At 40.0% G+C, this 17,713-nt stretch overlaps 1 protein-coding gene across 2 annotated transcripts in view; it reads right to left on the bottom strand.

Moving 5' to 3' along the window:
* The window catches only part of MACROD2 (mono-ADP ribosylhydrolase 2), a 946,657-nt gene that overhangs the window by 188,022 nt on the left and 740,922 nt on the right, over positions 1 to 17,713 (bottom strand). For both annotated transcript variants that reach the window (XM_061622593.1, XM_061622591.1), the window contains one exon: positions 12,708 to 12,829. In XM_061622593.1, coding sequence (XP_061478577.1) covers positions 12,708 to 12,829 — 122 coding nt within the window. The remainder of the gene's footprint in view (positions 1 to 12,707; positions 12,830 to 17,713) is intronic.

Here is a 17,713-nt window from a genome sequence, read left to right as displayed (position 1 = left end):
GGACATTCAGTTCTCATTTAGTTCCAAAGTGTGTGTTGCATGAACAATATGGTACCTTCATTTGCAGCTCCACCAAATTTTTCAGTTTTCCTCATCTTGGTACAGCCCTCTGTTCCCTATCCCACACCCTTCCAGAGGGTCCCTCAGTCCCCTCTGGATCCCACTGCATGGACTACATTTCAGTTTAAACTCAGATGAAATAATAAATTACAGATTAACACAAAATATTGTGAATAAAAGCTGCACATTCTCCCCCCTCCCAATAGGCTGCTGTTCCTTTTGAATGGGGTTATTTGCTAAAAAGGGTGATCCATCTGTATAATGCAGCAGCAATCATGCTCTATCATAGAGCTCACATGGCTGCTTCTGCTCCCTTTCCAGGACACACAATGATAAAAAACAACGCTGAATAAACCCAATAATTAATGCTCTCCTTTCAGAGTAAGTTTAATAGGCCAGACTTTCCATGCATTCTTATTTGCCCTTTTGAAGCTCTAAGGATTTCAAACCAGCTGCTGATGAAATAGACTATGCTAGAGACATATCCAGTAGACACCAGGAACTCTATCTGGCATGTTTCAGTACAGCAGCAAGTAAAAAATACAGAGCTTCCTTCTAAAAAGGCCAGGGAAGAATGTAGTCAGCTTAGAGGCAATACTCTATTTAGACCCTTTATTTATTTATTTATTTCATTTGTTGGTTGCCTCATACCCAATGGTCTCTAGGATACTTACAAAAGTTTTTAAAACATACAATATAAAACAGATTTTAAAACATACAATATAACACAGACTTAAAAGCAAACAAAATAAAAACTTAAAACCCAAACGAAAGAAACTATGACAGCATGCCTCAAAGGCCAAAGGCCTGACTGAAAAGAAAAATCTTTGCCTGGTGCCTAAAGATGGATAAAGGAGGTGCCAGACGTGTCTTCTGAGGGAGAACATTCCATTTTGTGTCAGCCTATATAGTAAATACATATGTACTATCCCAGTTTTTTGTCTGCATTGTCAGCATGGCTGGAAGGATAGTTGATGTAAGTGAAGAAGCTTCAGGTGGAAATGACTGACTATTTTGCCTACTTTGAAAATGGGTCAGCTTTACAACTTTCCTAATCCTTTGTAGTTTCTCTAGCTTCTGACACTTTACAGACAGTCTCACTAAAGTTAACGAGCCTTTTCAGTGGTGGCCCCCCCCGGCTGTGGAATGTTCTCCCCCAGGAGACACGTCTGGCACCTCCTTTATCCATCTTTAGGCACCAGGCAAAGATTTTTCTTTTCAATCAGGCCTTTGGCCTTTGAGGCGTGCTGTCATAGTTTCTTTCGTTTGGGTTTTAAGTTTTTATTTTGTTTGCTTTTAAATCTCTGTTATATTGTATTTACTGTACAGGCTGACACAAAATCAATTAATTTTCACAGTTTTCATTTTAAACTGCTTTTCAGGGAAAATAATAAGACTCCATAATAACAACATCATCAAGAAATGTTAAAAGTGATATCTCTACCTGCATTTCCTTGAGGGCGATGCATAATAATAATAATAAAATAATGGTGTTCTAAAACAGTTTGCTCAGACCATCTTTGTTTTCTGTCTGTGACAGTTTTTTTCTTTTCACTAGCATACCTGCAGCTGAAAGGAAGGCTCACCCCAAGAAAATGAAGCAACAACATGGCTTCTATACTACACTTAATCTGAAACAGTATTATTTATGTTAGCCTCTCTATGGGCAGCTCTTCCTTCTTTGAAGATCTGTCAGTCAGTGTTGCAGGAAGTGTTGACAAAGGGCAAGGGGGCTCTGCCTTGCACCTTTTCTTCTTCCCATCCATGCAGCAAAAGGGAAGAAGGAATCATATTCTTACCGATTTCCTGGCCACATTTCTGGAAAAATTAAGAGGTCCAATTTTGCATCCTTGCTTTTTGTTTCAACGTCTGTGGAATCCTGAAGTAAACCTCATTTGAGAAAGGCCTGATTTTACTTCTTGATGCACACTCTGGAAGCCAGCTGAAGTTCCCTTGAAAAGAGGGTTCACTCCCACACAGAGACATAGTTTCTAATAGAGGAATGATTTGCACCATCCTTCCCCAACGTGGTGCCGTCCAGTTGCTTTGGATCACAACTCTCATCAGCCCCAGCCAGCAAATGAGACTATTGTTCCATCTAGCTGAGTATTAATACACTGACTGGCAGCAGCTGTCCAGGGTCTGAGACAGCAGTCTTTCCCGCCCTCTCGCATCCCTGGAGATGCCAGAGATTGACCCTGAGATCAATATGCAAAGCAGGTGCTCTGCCACTGGCGTACAGCTCTTGATCCCTCTTCTCACTTTCCCTTCTTCCTTTTGTAATATTCACAATTATCCACCTTCTGTTCTAATTGTTCCATCCCTATTCTCTCTCTCTCTCTCTCTCTCTCAACCTGTATATGTTAAAATAAAGACATTTTTACAAAGATGCAATTAAGGTTCCAGTGCTGTCTCCTCTAAAGGCAACTTCCAATGTAGTGACTGCTTTGAAATTTCTGCTCCTTGGAGAACAGAGAGCAGAACACAATTGACAGTGCTCTTTTCTTAAGGTGCAGGAACGTACGCTTTGAAAACAAATGTCATCTTAAAAACTAAACATCCTAGCATTTAGCAGTAGGGAAAAACCTTTTTTAAAAGGAATATCCCTCTATGAAAGTACAGTACCTATTTTCTTTTTTCAATACGTCAAAGTATTTTTAAGGAAATATACCTCTAAGACTTAGTAGATTTTCAAACTGAAATAAAGAAGCAATAAAAGTACATTCCAGTTTCACTGTACTTATATGCACACGCAGTATGATCTGCAGGTTTCCCTCTTCCTGTTATACTAGTAATATAACTCCTGCCTGGTTTCACATTTCCTGGAGGCTCCAGTCATATGTTAAGACAAAGCCTTACTTGTAGGTGCTTTTCTCAACTATTTCTCTTTAGGGGTCTTTAAATAAAAAACACTTTTGTTTACAGCTTGCAACTTGCAAATTACAAAAATGCACTAGACGTCCTGTGGGGAAAATGAAGCCATTTCAAAATGGTATTTTAATATAATTCAAAACACTCACTTTTGGTCCAATACAGTTAGGAAATTCATAGCTTAATATATACGAAAACATTGAGGCTTAGGGGGTTGCTTATGTCTCATATGAGGTGCTTGGAAGAACCTGACAGAATATGTATATATGGAAGGTTCAGACTGATGTATGAATAAAAGAGATTGCTTGCTTTGAAGGAAGGAGCATGATCCCATTTAAGTAGAAGACATTCATTTACTGACCAAACCATCAGCTGAACATCCACTGGCTTAGTCTACAGATCTGAGAGCTCTCTTTCCCATAAAGGGAGTCTATGGCAACATTAGGCATCATAATCTAGTAATACTACTGATTGACTCAAAGACCTTGCTTCTTAAAGTAGGGCTGAACAATCCCCCCCCCGTAATAAAGATCTCTGTTTTACAGTCCAATTTATTGCACTACTAATAATCCCATGCTCACATTACACTGGCCGGATGAGAATAGGGTATTGATTACATCCCCTTCTACCAGTAGATTCCACAGATATGCCAGTGCCATGCAAGCAATTCCAACAAGAAAAAAAGGGGGGAAACTGCAGAAGAAGCCAATGTGGCTTCACAAAAAGCTTAGAGATGATCTGAAAATAAAAAAGGATACATACTGGGATGGTGTCAGGAAGGCTAAAGCTGAGAATGAGCTGAGGCTAGCGAGGAATGCTAAAAGCAACAAAAAAGCTTTCTTCAGGTATGTCCATAGTAAAAGACAGAGAAAAGAAATGGTGGCACAGCTACTCAACGAGGATGGCAAAATGATAACAGATGACAAAGAAAAGGCAGAAGTGCTCAATTCCTACTTTGGCTCAGTCTTCTCCCAAAAAAGGGCCTATGACCCTCCCAGGAAACATGAAGTGGAAGGGTCAGGATTGGACCTTGAGATTGATAGACAAATGATCAAGGAATACCTAATCACTTTGAACGAGTTCAAATCGGCAGGGCCCGATAAACTGCATCCTAGAGTATATAAGGAACTGGCTGAAAAACTCTAAGAACCTTTGCGAGATCATGGAGGACTGGTGAAGTGCTGGATGACTGGAGGAGAGCTAATGTTGTCCCTATCTTCAAAAAGGGCAAGAAGGAGGAACCGGGGAACTACAGACCAGTCAGCCTAACATCAATCCCTGGAAAAATTCTGGAGCAGATTATAAAGCAGTCAATCTGTAAGCACCTTGAAAGCAATGCAGTGATTACTAGGAGCCAACATGGATTTATGAAGAACAAATCCTGCCAAACTAATCTCATCTCATTTTTTGATTGGGTAACCTCCCTTGTAGACTGTGGGAATGGTGTGGACATAATATACCTCGACTTCAGCAAAGCTTTTGACAAAGTGCCCCATGATATTCTGATTAGCAAACTAGCTAAATGTGGGCTGGATGGAACAACTATCAGATGGATCCACAGTTGGCTCCAGAATCATACTCAAAGAGTGCTTATCAATGGTTCCTTCTCAAACCGGGCGGAAGTAACAAGTGGGGTACCACAGGGCTCGGTCCTGGGCCCAGTGCTCTTTAACATTTTTATTAACGACTTGGATGAGGAGGTACAAAGCATGCTTATCAAATTAGCAGATGATACAAAGTTGGGGGGTATAGCTAATACCATGGAAGACAGAAACAAAATTCAAAAGGACCTTGATAGGCTGGAGCATTGGGCTGAAAACAACAGAATGAAATTCAACAGGGATAAATGCAAAGTTCTACACTTAGGAAAAAGAAACCAAATGCACAGTTATAAGATGGGGGACACTTGGCTCAGCAGTACGACATGTGAGAAGGATCTTGGAATTGTCATTGATCACAAGCTGAATATGAGCCCACAGTGTGATGTGGCTGCAAAAAAGGCAAATGCTATATTAGGCTGCATTAACAGAAGTATAGTTTCCAAATCGCGTGAAGTACTAGTTCCCCTCTATTCAGCACTGGTTAGGCCTCATCTTGAATACTGCGTCCAGTTCTGGTCTCCGCGCTTCAAGAAGGATGCAGACAAACTGGGACAGGTTCAGAGGAGGGCAACAAAGATGATCAGGGGACTGGAAACAAAGCCCTGTGAGGAGAGACTGAAAGAATTGGGCATGTTTAGCCTGGAGAAGAGAAGACTGAGGGGAGATAGGATAGCACTCTTCAAGTACATGAAAGGTTGTCACATAGAGGAGGCCCAGGATCTCTTCTTGATTGTCCCAGAGTGCAGGACACAGAATAATGGGCTCAAGTTGCAGGAAGCCAGATTTCGACTGGACATCAGGAAAAACTTCCTAACTGTTACAGCCATACGACAATGGAACCAATTACCTAGAGAGGTAGTGGGCTCTCTGACACTGGAGACATTCAAGAGGCAGCTGGACAGCCATCTGTCGGGAATGCTTTGATTTGGATTCCTGCATTTAGCAGGGGGTTGGACTCGATGGCCTTGTAGGCCTCTTCCAACTCTACTATTCTATGATTCTATGATTCTAAGTATAGCACCATGTTTATGCTTGTGTAACCATGGAACTGGTGCAACTATGTAGATCAAGAGCCAAAAATGGCCAGGAAGAAGCAAGATTTGGAATATTCTGCTCTCTCAGACTTCTGTCTCACTCCTAGTGATGGCATAACATTCTGCCAGCAAAGAGGTGTCATAAGTTAAAAACACTTCCATTTAACTAAATAGAAAGCCCCAAATCACAACCTCCTCAGCCATAATGGAGAATTGGATCCTGACTAACTCATATCACAAGCAATGGGGACACAACATGCTCTCTTCAATTTGGAGAAACTTAGGAGTTCACCATTGGGAACTAGGGTGTAAAGGCACTCTGCGGTCTGCACAAATAAAATGGGAAAGGCATATTGCTAACTTTTATCTTCTCAGAAGCCTCATAAGTATTTCACCTCAAGACATCAAAGAGAAATACCTGCCAGGAACCTCAACTTCACTGCTACAATTATTAGATTATTTTGCTCATCACTATCCCCCCATCTCCGTAAAAGCTCCTGGATATTATCCCACCACCCACTATAGTGCCATCAGTATAACCATACTGCAACAACATAATTACAACTGGCATCACTGATCAAATCTCACATCTTGCTGATATCAAAATGGGGGGGATGTAACTACATTTAGGGAAATACTGAGAAATCAAGACTGCAGTTCTGAGTCAACTTAACAGCAGCTAAGTCCCATGGGGCACACTGGGACTTCCAAATAAATATGTTGGGGTTCAGGCTGTCAGATATATCTTTTAGAATGTAAGATCAATGAGAATATGGATCATGATCTAACATGCCTCCATGCAAATACTCTTAGGAGCCAGTGAATATGGTGCTCAGGCAGCTTCCTTCAAAGGGAATCTCATGACTGATGGATGGAAGTTTCCATAAAAAAATAAATCAGGTGACAGAGTAAAGCCAGCTTGTAGGCTTTTTCAGATAGGAAAGTCATTCCTATGGCAATATTCTCAGCTGAGAAACTGTATAAGAAAATATAATCCACTTGATAGTTCCTTAATGCAATCCTAGACTAAAAGGAAATTAAAATGTAAAAATGCAAACTCATTCAATGAACAATTGAGGTGGCAAATGAATACAGTGAAGGACCCTGTCGACATATGCCGCCCTGTTTTCAGGTGGCTTAATACCTGTAAGGTATGACAGAAATTATATAATGCACAATACAAATATTAAAATTTCAAGCTAGTATTCAAACGAACATTCAAATAGGAATTATCTTAATACATCCTTTAAACAAACAAGAAAGAAACCCAAAGCTTTAAATCCTATCAGCTATCTTGTTAGTTAAGTGGATATTGCTCTCTTCCTTCTTTGTTGTTGCTCTCTGCTTCATGTCAGGATCTATTTATATATGATGTGGGCTATGTGTAAAGTCCTTATCTATATAAGCCAGTCTTTGCCAACCTGGTGCCCTCCAGATGTCTTAGACCACAACTCCCATCAGACACAGCCAACACATGCTAGGGCTCATGCAAGTTGTAGTCCAAAACAACTGAAGGGCACCAGGTTGGCAAAAGAGGATATATGCATTCTACAGACACCTTCTCATATTTAAATGCACTTACCACATGTCTTGGTCCATTCACATGCAGCAATAGCTAACTATTGGTGTGATGATGCTCCATTCAAACACCATGCAAGGGCACTGAAACATGATGGTGCAAACACTTTTTAAAATTTGTTGTAGCTTTGGGCTGCTGAACATACCAATCTAAGTAGCAATTATGACTTACCAATGCCAATTTAAATTATTTTAAATTATTTGGTTGTCCTTATTGTCAATTAGTATCACTCAGTTATGTATCAGAGACAGACTCAGGTATCAATGCACAAGTTGAACAATTATGGATCCAATTTAGATAAGACAGAGGGCTTGTACACAGGGGAGCCTAACTTCATACTAAAGAAGCTGCTTTTACCATCGCAATAGCTTTTCAAGGTACACACTTCTTGGTCAATGGTAGCTTCTAATCAGCTGTTTTCCTTTCACAAAAGTAGGTGTTCCTCTGGAAAGGTTTAGTATTGCTGTTTCCTTGTGGCCCCGCCCCCAATTTTACATGTTTACTCCCTACGGAGTATCGATATTGCTAACAGAGAAGGGGAGGGCTTTTCCCCTCAGTTTCATTGTTTCTTGTCGATTGCACACCTCTCAGGGAAGCCAGGGGAACTACTGGGGTGCAATTGACACGAAAAGGCAAATTAGACAGCAGCTGCCATAGCTTTTGCAGGTGTCAGAAAGAGAGGGAGTGGGCGATGGGGCATAACAGAGACCGCCCACTAAAAAAACATCAAAGCAAAGTGCCTACATGGAGGAGCGCAGCAAAGCTGAGATGGTTTTTCCTTTCCTTTTTGCATTATAATTGGATTTGGTTGATACGGATTTAAAGGGGGAAACTGTGTTATAGCTTCTGCTTGCCTGCAGTGACATGTGAACCATCCGAATTACAAAGGGATGCAAGTAGCACTAGTCACACACTAAATTGCCATGTCGATGAGCCCAGAGGTGCCTGAGGTTATTGTGAATTCCCTTTGGTATTTTAGAAGTGTTCAGTTTCTTTCTCAGGTGCTTTTCTGATGCCTTCAGGCATCATAACTAACCTACATTGCTTGTAGATTCCCTTCACCTCACTTACATCAGTCTTAATTCCCATTTAATATAGGATCAGCTGTGACAGCACAGAAAAAGGATTTACGGAGGCAAAGTAGTTTATAAATAGCAAATTTTGTCTCATATGACTGAATTTTTAGGGAAATAGTGCTATCTATTTTGGGGGAAATGAGGGATCTTTTTTTTTTCAGGGGGAGCCACTTGTCTTCTCTTTCCTCTCCCTATAGCACTGTCAATGGAATAGACCTTATAGTCCAGAGAGATCCAGGATGGTGAGTTACAAATCTTTCAAACAGTACAGTGAAGGCTAAGCTTAGATTTCCTTCTTTTTTCTCTTTTTTATTGTATATTGTATAAAAGACTGGCAGTTTTTCACAGCTCATTTATTTTCTGTGTATAAAACCTTTCTATTTTCACAACAGTTTTGACAAATGCCTGCCTGGTGGATGAAAGAGAGATAATGCTAACTTTATATCCTGTTTTCATAGTGAACTTTAGATAATCCTTTTTGTTTCATGTTCAGCCCTGGTTGTCTGCATACCCCTCAAATTTCCAGTCTAACAATTCCTCAGGCTTCAGCTGACACTTCAGTTTGAACACATGTCAACCACATGGAGGGCTGAAGGGAGAAATGCAGGGAGGAGGGCTGAATGAATATCATCAAGCACAAGAGAAGTGTAGGTTTTGGACAGTGTGTGTGTGAGAGAGAGGGGGAGTAGATAATGTCACACACACAGAATTCTAAAACTGCTGAATGCAATGGACCAAAGTAATCACTATAATATATTAGCAATAAATATCACCATAACATTGTCTTCTCAACTAAATATATTGTCTCGGCTACATAGTAGATCTCCACATAGTCCCTGGAGGTTGCTCACAAATATCAGATAAATGTGTTTTGCCAGCTGCTGATATTATTTTTTAATGAATGCATTCAGACAGCCAACTAGACAATTTATTATTTAAAAATCCATGCCTTTTCTTTCCAAAGGTATCCCCCGTTCACATAGTAAAACTATTACAAAAACATAGGGCAATATAAACACAGTTACAAAATATAAATACCCTGTTAAATCAGAGCTTTCTAATTTCCTCCTCTGGTTTCTCTTCTGGACACACACTGCATTCTCTCCAGACATTGGGTGCAACAGACAAAAAATGAAATTGCTACTTAAAGAAGATGCAGTCTAATGGAGGCATCTTAGGCAGAAGTGGAGAGGACACAAGGATCAGCCCAAGGCATTTTGCTGCCTGAGACAGAAGAGCAAATTGTGTCTGTCCCTCCCGCCACCACAAGTCAACTTGTACAGTACCCAAGTCCAGCCAAATCATTTTGGCAACCAAGGTAAACATCCCACAAGCACTTCTCGCCAAACTGGCAATAAAATTACCAAAAAATGATGTATTTAAATAGCCAACGATTTGCTGTCATTTCATGACATCCCAAAATCAGCTGACTTACTCTGCCTAATAGTAAGGTTGCCCCTGACCGGATACTTGGTCCATTAATATGTTCCATGCATATGTCAAGGTAGGTATGAAGCTCTATTCCTTACCCTTTTTATTATCACTTTTAATGGAACATTTAAAAAAATGGAAATGGACTGCCTTCAAGTCGATCCCGACTTATGGGCGACCCTATGAAGAGGGTTTTCATGGTAAGCGGTAGTCCGAGGGGGTTTGCCATTGCCTTCCTCTGAGGCTGAGAGTCAATGACTGGCCCAAGGTCACCCAGTGAGCTTCATGGCTGTGTGGGGATTCAAATCCTGGTCTCCCAGGTCGTAGTCCAGCATCTTAACCACTACACCACACTGGCTCTCTGATATTGAGTCAAACAAGCACATTGTCAATATTGTCTAGACCACTGATTGACAGTAGTTCTCTAGTGTTTCAAGCTGGAAATGTTTCCCAGTCCTACCTGGAGATACTGGGAACTGACCATGGGGTTTTTTGTATGCAAAGCCTATGCTGTACCACAGAGCTATGACACTTCTCTGTAGTGGGACACCAATGAACTCAAAGGGACCACTGTGTCCAGTTCCAGGTGCTACACTTTTAAGAAGGATGCAGTTGAAGACAAATTGCTACAAAGATGGTCAGGGATAATGGAAAAGAAGTCCTATGAGAAAAGGTAGAAGGAACTGAGTAGGCTTAGCCTGGATAAGATTGAGATAGGACATGATAGCACTTTTCAAATATCTGAAGGGCTATTATAAGAAAGAGGGCAAAGACTTATTCTCGGCTACCCCAGAGGGCAAGGCTAGATTGAATGGGATTAAGTTGTAGGAGGGTTGTTTTCAGCTGAACATTAGGAGAAGCTTTTTAACAGCCAAAGCAGTTTGACAATATAACCCAATTGCATAGAGGGGTGATGAGTTCTCCATCACTGAGGTCTTCAAGCAGAGGTTGAATCACCAGCTGTTAGGGATGCTCTAGCTCTAGATTTCCTGCAATGAGGGGGTAGATGCCCTACAAAGCCCCCCTCCATGCCTGTTATACTGTGGGTGTGAAAACTGAAATACCTGCCAATGAAGACAAGGCAACTGATATAAGTCCATTCCCAATACATTCCTATGTTCATGAGGTCACTGGATGCAACAAGATTTACAGCTCTGTTCTTCTCATCTGGCTTTCCTCTTATTTATTTAATGTACTTTATACATGTATGATTTGGGATGCACATCCCCCCACAATCTTTGTTACGTTTCCTTATTTCATGTTTTGGTCAAAGTATAGATTTCTAAGTATCATTTGCCTAATATCTACAAATTGCATCATCTACTACTACCAACCAGGGCTGTGGAGTCGGAGTCGGAGTCGTAGAGTCAGAAGCAATTTTGGGTGGAGTTGGAGTCTGTAGAAATGCATTAATTAATTTATTAATATTAATACATTAATACACATTTGCCATTTACGAAGGAGTCAGTCGGAGTCAGACTGTAGAAAAATTAATATACATTTGCCATTTATGAAGGAGTCGGAGTCGGAGTCGGACAGTAGAAAAATAGAGGAGTTGGAGTCGAAGGTTTGACATACCGACTCCACAGCCCTGCTACCAATGACAAGTGGGTTGGGTTGGATTGGGGGAAGCCACTTGATAGTTAGCAACAGCAGAAGATAGTTCTTAGTTGGCTGCCTGCAAACTGGATGCTATTTGTGATTTATGTAGATTCTCTGCTAAAAGCAAGGATTTTCTTACAATATTTACACTTTCGACTTCAAATATTGATGCCCAATTAAAAAATTTTTTTTTTAAAACCTCCGCAAAATATAACACTGACCATTGGATAGCTAGGGCTGTTGGAAATCAGAATCAAACAATATATGAGGGCCACAGGTTTCTCATCCATCATAGAGAGATAGACAGATAGCAAAGTTTACTTTGTCATACCCTTGATTCAGCTTAAGGGCTGCCTTTGTTCTCACTGTCTTCATTGAGTACTATGAGAAAGTTAACAGGCTACAGTCAGACATAAGGTATGTGTGTAGAACACTGGAATCAGCTGGAGCAGATTTAGGCCCTACACCAGTGATGTCTTGACTATAGCATCCATCAGTGAACAGCTGCCATTCAGTCCTATGGAGAAGTATTTTGCAAGTTATAAAGAATACTGAATGCGATTCTGTGACAGTACAGAAATCCTTAACCATAGGGGCTTGGTGGTGAAAATCCACCTTCTTCGTTCCCACAGATGTTAAAAAATAGGTACCACCTCTATTTATTTGTTTCACCTATTGATATACTGTTTAATCACGGAAATTCCTAAGTGGTGCACAATAAAAAAAAATACAATGGATGAAATCAGTTAAAATTCCTGCTGAAATAGAAAAGTCTTCATCAAGCGCTAAATACCATTTTGTCACTCTGATTCACAAATTAGTTCAGCCAAGTTTCTTAAGTTGATTTAGTTCATAAACTTCAAAAAAGTAAATCATGTTTGTTTTTTATATCAGATCAATGTCAGAAAATCACTGCCTCTTAGGCAATAAAATAAAATAATGACAGAGTTTGCATCCTTCCAGCCAGGATGCCTAAATTCAGATGGCAGGAAAACTTCTATGGACTCTAGGAATGCATGCTCAAAACAAGGCAGTAGGATCCCTGCTGAAGGGTGCTTGGGACACTTTTAAACTATGTCAAACAGATAGAAAATCCTACAAACCCCAGTTCTCAAATTAGGCATCCCCTTCGAAAATTACAGAGGGTTGTATGCATTGAATGCGATGAAACTGATGGCCATGACTAACTGAGATTCATTGATTTCAATGGGTTTATTCTTGAGGAAAGCTTAGTTGGATACAACCCAGAGTTGGCAAGTCTAGAGGTTGCCTGGTTAGTAAGCAATCATCAGTACCTCCCTCCAAATGTTCTTATTTTTTTAACATCTAATATTCCTGCAATGTTTTTTCTACAATACCACTTACAGCAAATATGAACTGTTTTAAGATTTGTGGAAGGCTGCCAATACAGCCTAAGACAAGCAACAAATAATAAATACTGCAAAGTACTTACAATAGATCTGATGAGGTTCTCTTTTGCCAGTTTAAGGGAGGATTTGTAGCAATTTGCCAGGTCTTCCTTATGGTTATCACTAATATGACCTCGTGCTATAGGACCCACAGTATGAATGACATCTGCAAGAATAATCAAATAAATAATCAAGTAAATATAATTACATCTTCAATAAGATGTCAAAATGCAATCTTGTAAATGTATACAAATATGGCAGAAGACATGGGTATAGCACAGAAAATACATAAATTATAACTATAAAGGTAAAGTTTAAATCAAGACATTTAAGTTAAAACAGAGCTTGGGAACAATGCAAGGCTGGCAAGGATGTGTTTTTCATGTCCTTATATTAGCATATTTATTGAGTCATTTAGCCTATAACATAATAATCAATTCCTCTTTTGTTATTTTGCTCACTTATCTTGACCTTCCTTATTTTACAATCTGACCAGAAACACTCAGCAAGCAGCACCATATCACAGAACACAACCATTTCCAACTGTCAAGAAGCCTATGATATTAGCTGGTCTATGACTTCATCTTGTGGATGTTGTGCCAATTCTTCCTTCCTTCCTTCCTGAACGACATTTAGGTAGCACACACCAGATGACAAATATTGCATCAAGAGTGAAATTACTTGGTAACCTTCTTTCCCAGTTTCTGGAAAACTTCTGAACTGCTAGCAGGATCTCATCTTTGTTGAGGACTTGAACTAGCAGTCCCAAAACAAGGGTGGTAAGTTGCTCCCAAAGGCCTGGGGACTCTATGAGAAAAATACTGGGCCGTGGAAGGTCTAGATCTCATAGTTGCCACCTTTTCAACACCCCTTAGCCACTAGTCATCTCTCCCAGCTTTAGCCTCAGCAGAGAAAGTAAAAAGTTACACTACCATTGTTTGTCCCTGCTTCCAGGGCACTACTGAGTAGAGACAGGCAGGATTTTCTTGTTTTCCTTTCATTCTCTGGAGAGGTGACTAGTGCCTATTGGGATGGGTAGAGCAGAAGGCAGGAAGGCCAACAGCAAGTGGAGTCAAAGCCAATGATGGGCCAACCCAACTAATTCTAGGTTTGTCCCCATCCTCCCCCTGCTAAGTTCTACAAGGGCAAAACTGAAACTAAGGAAGAGGATGCTGACAGCAAGAGAATACAGGCTGGCGGGAGCGGCTAGCTGAGGGTTGACTGAAGTTGGTGGGGCAGTGCCCTAATCACCCTAACTGACCAGCCTTTACTGTTTCTCTGCTAAACATTCAAGGAAGGATGGGAGGGCTAGCCTTTACATGAGCAAGCTCTGAGAATCTTCTCTGCTTCTCCTACTCTCTGGGACGCAGTTCATATGTTGCTGTGCTGGCATGGTTGACACCCCTAAAATGCTTCCTCTCAACATGGCTTCACATTACCTTGGTAAAGTTTTGAATGTTGGATCACATTGGTATCATCATCATCATAATCTATTACCCACCTGTCATCCAAAGTTCCCAGGGTATGTTACAACAATTTTAAGACATAGCATTAAGAACAATTAAATCCACAAAATAGGGTCAGTCCTAAAAACATACATCTCAGGTGCCAAAGGCCAGAGTAAAGAGGTCACATAAAACTATATAATGAAGTTGCCAGATGCACCTTGGTGGGGAAGGAGTTCCACAACTTAGGGACCACCACAGAGAATGCGGTCTCCCAGGCCACAATCAATCCTGAGTTTCCCTGTCCACCATCAAAACATGGATGGCAAAGGTAAAATTGGTAACTGAGATTCCACACAATCTAGTTTTCCATGTGTTATCATCATAGCAACGTGGTGCCAGTCCAAGGGTGTACAACGGGGAATTTTGGGTGCCAGGCATGGGACTCGGATGACCTACAACATACCTACAATTATACTTTCCAACCACTGCTCTCTCTTCTTCATTAACAGTTATCATTATCATTAACAATCTCTTCAGTTGATACTTTCCCTCCTCTTGCTCTACCTATATTCCCCAAACATGTATCAGGAAATCATAATGTTAAAAGGGTTTTCGCTGTCATCAACCTATTAAAAAAAATTTTTACAACATGGCTACCGTCCAAGCTTACCTCTAGCATCTTAAGAGTATTCTCAACTCTCCCAAGCCTGCCAGACAAATCACATTTACATTCTTCCATTTTCTTTGTAGATCAGCATACACTAACATTCAATTGACTGCCAATGGGCAACTCCCACTAGGGAATTTGTTTTGTCACTAAACTTCATGAGCTTGGTACAAACCAAACACAGGAAAGGTTTACAGAGCCAAACTATCTAACAGCTATAAAAATCACACTGAGAAGTATACAAAAGGGAAACTATCAACCTTTTCCTCTTAAGCATAGTTATTTCTTCTAGTTACTGGATTATTTGACTTGATTATTACATCTACAGACTTAACAGCAAAGTCCATTAAAACTGTTTCCAAAAACTGATATCTGAAGTTGACACTTAACACTTGTCAGATGACAAGAAGAATGACTAGTGATCAAAACAGGTACACTGTTTTTACCCTTCAGCTAACCTAAATATTATATTCCATGTGCATTCTATGCAGCACAATAATAAACAGAGAACTGTCACCAGTGGAACAAACAAATAAGGAAATGCATTAGGAGAAATATGTGTTTCCACATTTCATTCTGGAAACCCTTTCATTACAACTGTTTATAGCATTTGACAGTAACAGCTTGCTCAGTGAACTGTATAAAACCAAATTTCTATGCATGTGAAGTTATGATGCTGTTTTTTTTAAAAAAAGGAAATGTTTGTATGGTGAAAGCCCCCCTGAGTGCCTAAAATAGAGAATTCATTTTATTAATTCTGCCAAATCCTTGAACATAGCACATGAGCATGCTGCCACAGCAGGATCTTCTCATCAGCAATAAATACTTAGCACCACAATGTGCTGCAGCAAACAAGCTTGACATTTTATTGGTGAACTAGATCAGCAATTTTAATACATCATTCATAATGAATAGTATCCAAACACTGCATTAATATGCACACATTACATGGTGGCATCAGAGCTCCAAACAAGGATACTAATTGCTAAGCATTTGCACTGATGTTAACAGACTGGAACAACAGGAAGTGTGCTGGTTTGTGATGCTGTGCTGATCCTTGAGTTGGTATAGCTACTTTATTGTTTTGCAAATCAGAATCAGGCCATTAGCCCTTTATGTTGCTTCAAATTTAACAGTGAACGTGTCATCAATATGGGCCATGTATTGCTGAACAATTCTTCTAGTAACAAGGCTATCTCTAACATACATCCAGATTAATAGTCTAATATGCTGGTTTGAGAAATACCTGCTGAAATAAGTTCAGACTGTGCAGATGTGTGACAGTTACATAACCCTAGTCTCTACTGAAATGATAAGATTTGCATCTACAGACAACAAGATCTAGTGCTGTGCTATAATGGAACAGGAAATGTGCCCTCAAGACTATCCAAAACGCAACAGCAGGAACCTCTTAGGAGTCTGTACATTTCCAGGAGATCAGTATAACCTTCAGAAAACCTAGGCTGATCCACCCATGTATCAAAGAAGCAAAAGGAAACCAGGTTGAGATAAGGCTCAAATCCCTACACTGAGCAATAGGGTAAAGGCCAGATGCAGAGATCTGCTGAAACAGCAGTGACTTAAAATGAACTGCAAGGCAAACATGTGTGCTAGCCTAGGGAGATGTGGGGCTGCCCTCCCCGAGGCCACCTGTGAATTGTAAAGGAAATCAGTGGTAACATTAAGCAACTCTTTTAAAACCAACATTAAAAACCCTAAAAAGTCCAAGCACTTTCTACAGAAGACTAACACACAGTCAGTGAGTTGTAAAATGTTTTCAAAAAGTTGTACAACTAGGAAGAGAAAATGTTCCAAAGCACATGTGAAATAAGCAAACTGTTGTTAAAGGTTAATAAATATAGCACTGAAAGCAGAGAGAGAGGGAGAAAGAGAGTAAGTGAAAGAATTAGAAAGGAGTGCAGTTCAAGGAATTCAATTTCATCTAAGGCATCCAATAATGCTCTTGGCAAGTGACTAAAACATAGGTGAAAAAATATATATCTAGGGAACTAGAACTGTGAACAGAAAATAATAAAATGAAGATAATAGTGTCTTATGAAAAGTATTTTAAGAACATATTCTTAAATAAATCAGGAAAAGTAATATATGTAGCATAAAAGCTTTTCTCAGAGAGGTGGATGAATATGTTCATTAGAAGTCACACTGGAGAGGTGAAAATGCCTCTAATAATGTTCAGTGCTGGCTCTGCAACACAATTCTTTTTTCAAAGGACACATTGCTCTGAAGTGCCTCTCCAAATAGACTTAAGCTGCATTCAGAAAGCAGTTTATTCTGTTTTCCCTTTCTTTTCCTTACCTGATAATTTCCACATTTTATTTGATCTTTCACATGACATAAAAGCTCTTCTGGAAATCTAGTGGAATATAGTGGAAGTTTAGCACTCATTTCTATGTGAATTGCTTCCAGAAAAAAATCTGTTTGCAACTCCATTAACCCAGAAAATTGTGGGATTAAATACTGAAGGGGCAATATACAGACACACAGTTCTTTCCTGCTGTTTTCATGGAAAAGCAGAAGCATGGATGTGCAGAAAGGGTGGGGGAGTAGCAACATGTTCAATGATGTTCATTGTTGTGTCGTACCACACCTGCTGTTGTGAATGAAATTTAGTGCAACGTGGCAGTATATTGGTCAAAAAGCCACCGTTCCATAAAGCAACAGGTATTGCAGTGGGAAAGAAATGTTAGAAATCGGGACAGAAATGGTACCGTTATAATCAGTAAAACTAACACAATAAACCCGATGTCAGAATGGAGTTTTATGGATAACATGAGTCACTAATATATACTGTATATTACAGTTAATATATATCAATTGCAGTTGTAATTGTATCCTTCTGCCAAAGAGCACAAGACAACGTACATGGGCCTCATATTTTATCCTTACAGCGACCATATGAGATAGGTTAGACCAG

This window comes from Rhineura floridana, chromosome 4 (genome assembly GCF_030035675.1).
Source record: "Rhineura floridana isolate rRhiFlo1 chromosome 4, rRhiFlo1.hap2, whole genome shotgun sequence".
Taxonomy (NCBI): Eukaryota; Metazoa; Chordata; class Lepidosauria; order Squamata; family Rhineuridae; genus Rhineura; species Rhineura floridana.
The sequence above is the reverse complement of the archived record's forward strand: the minus strand, read 5'-3'. Positions and strand labels throughout refer to the sequence as shown.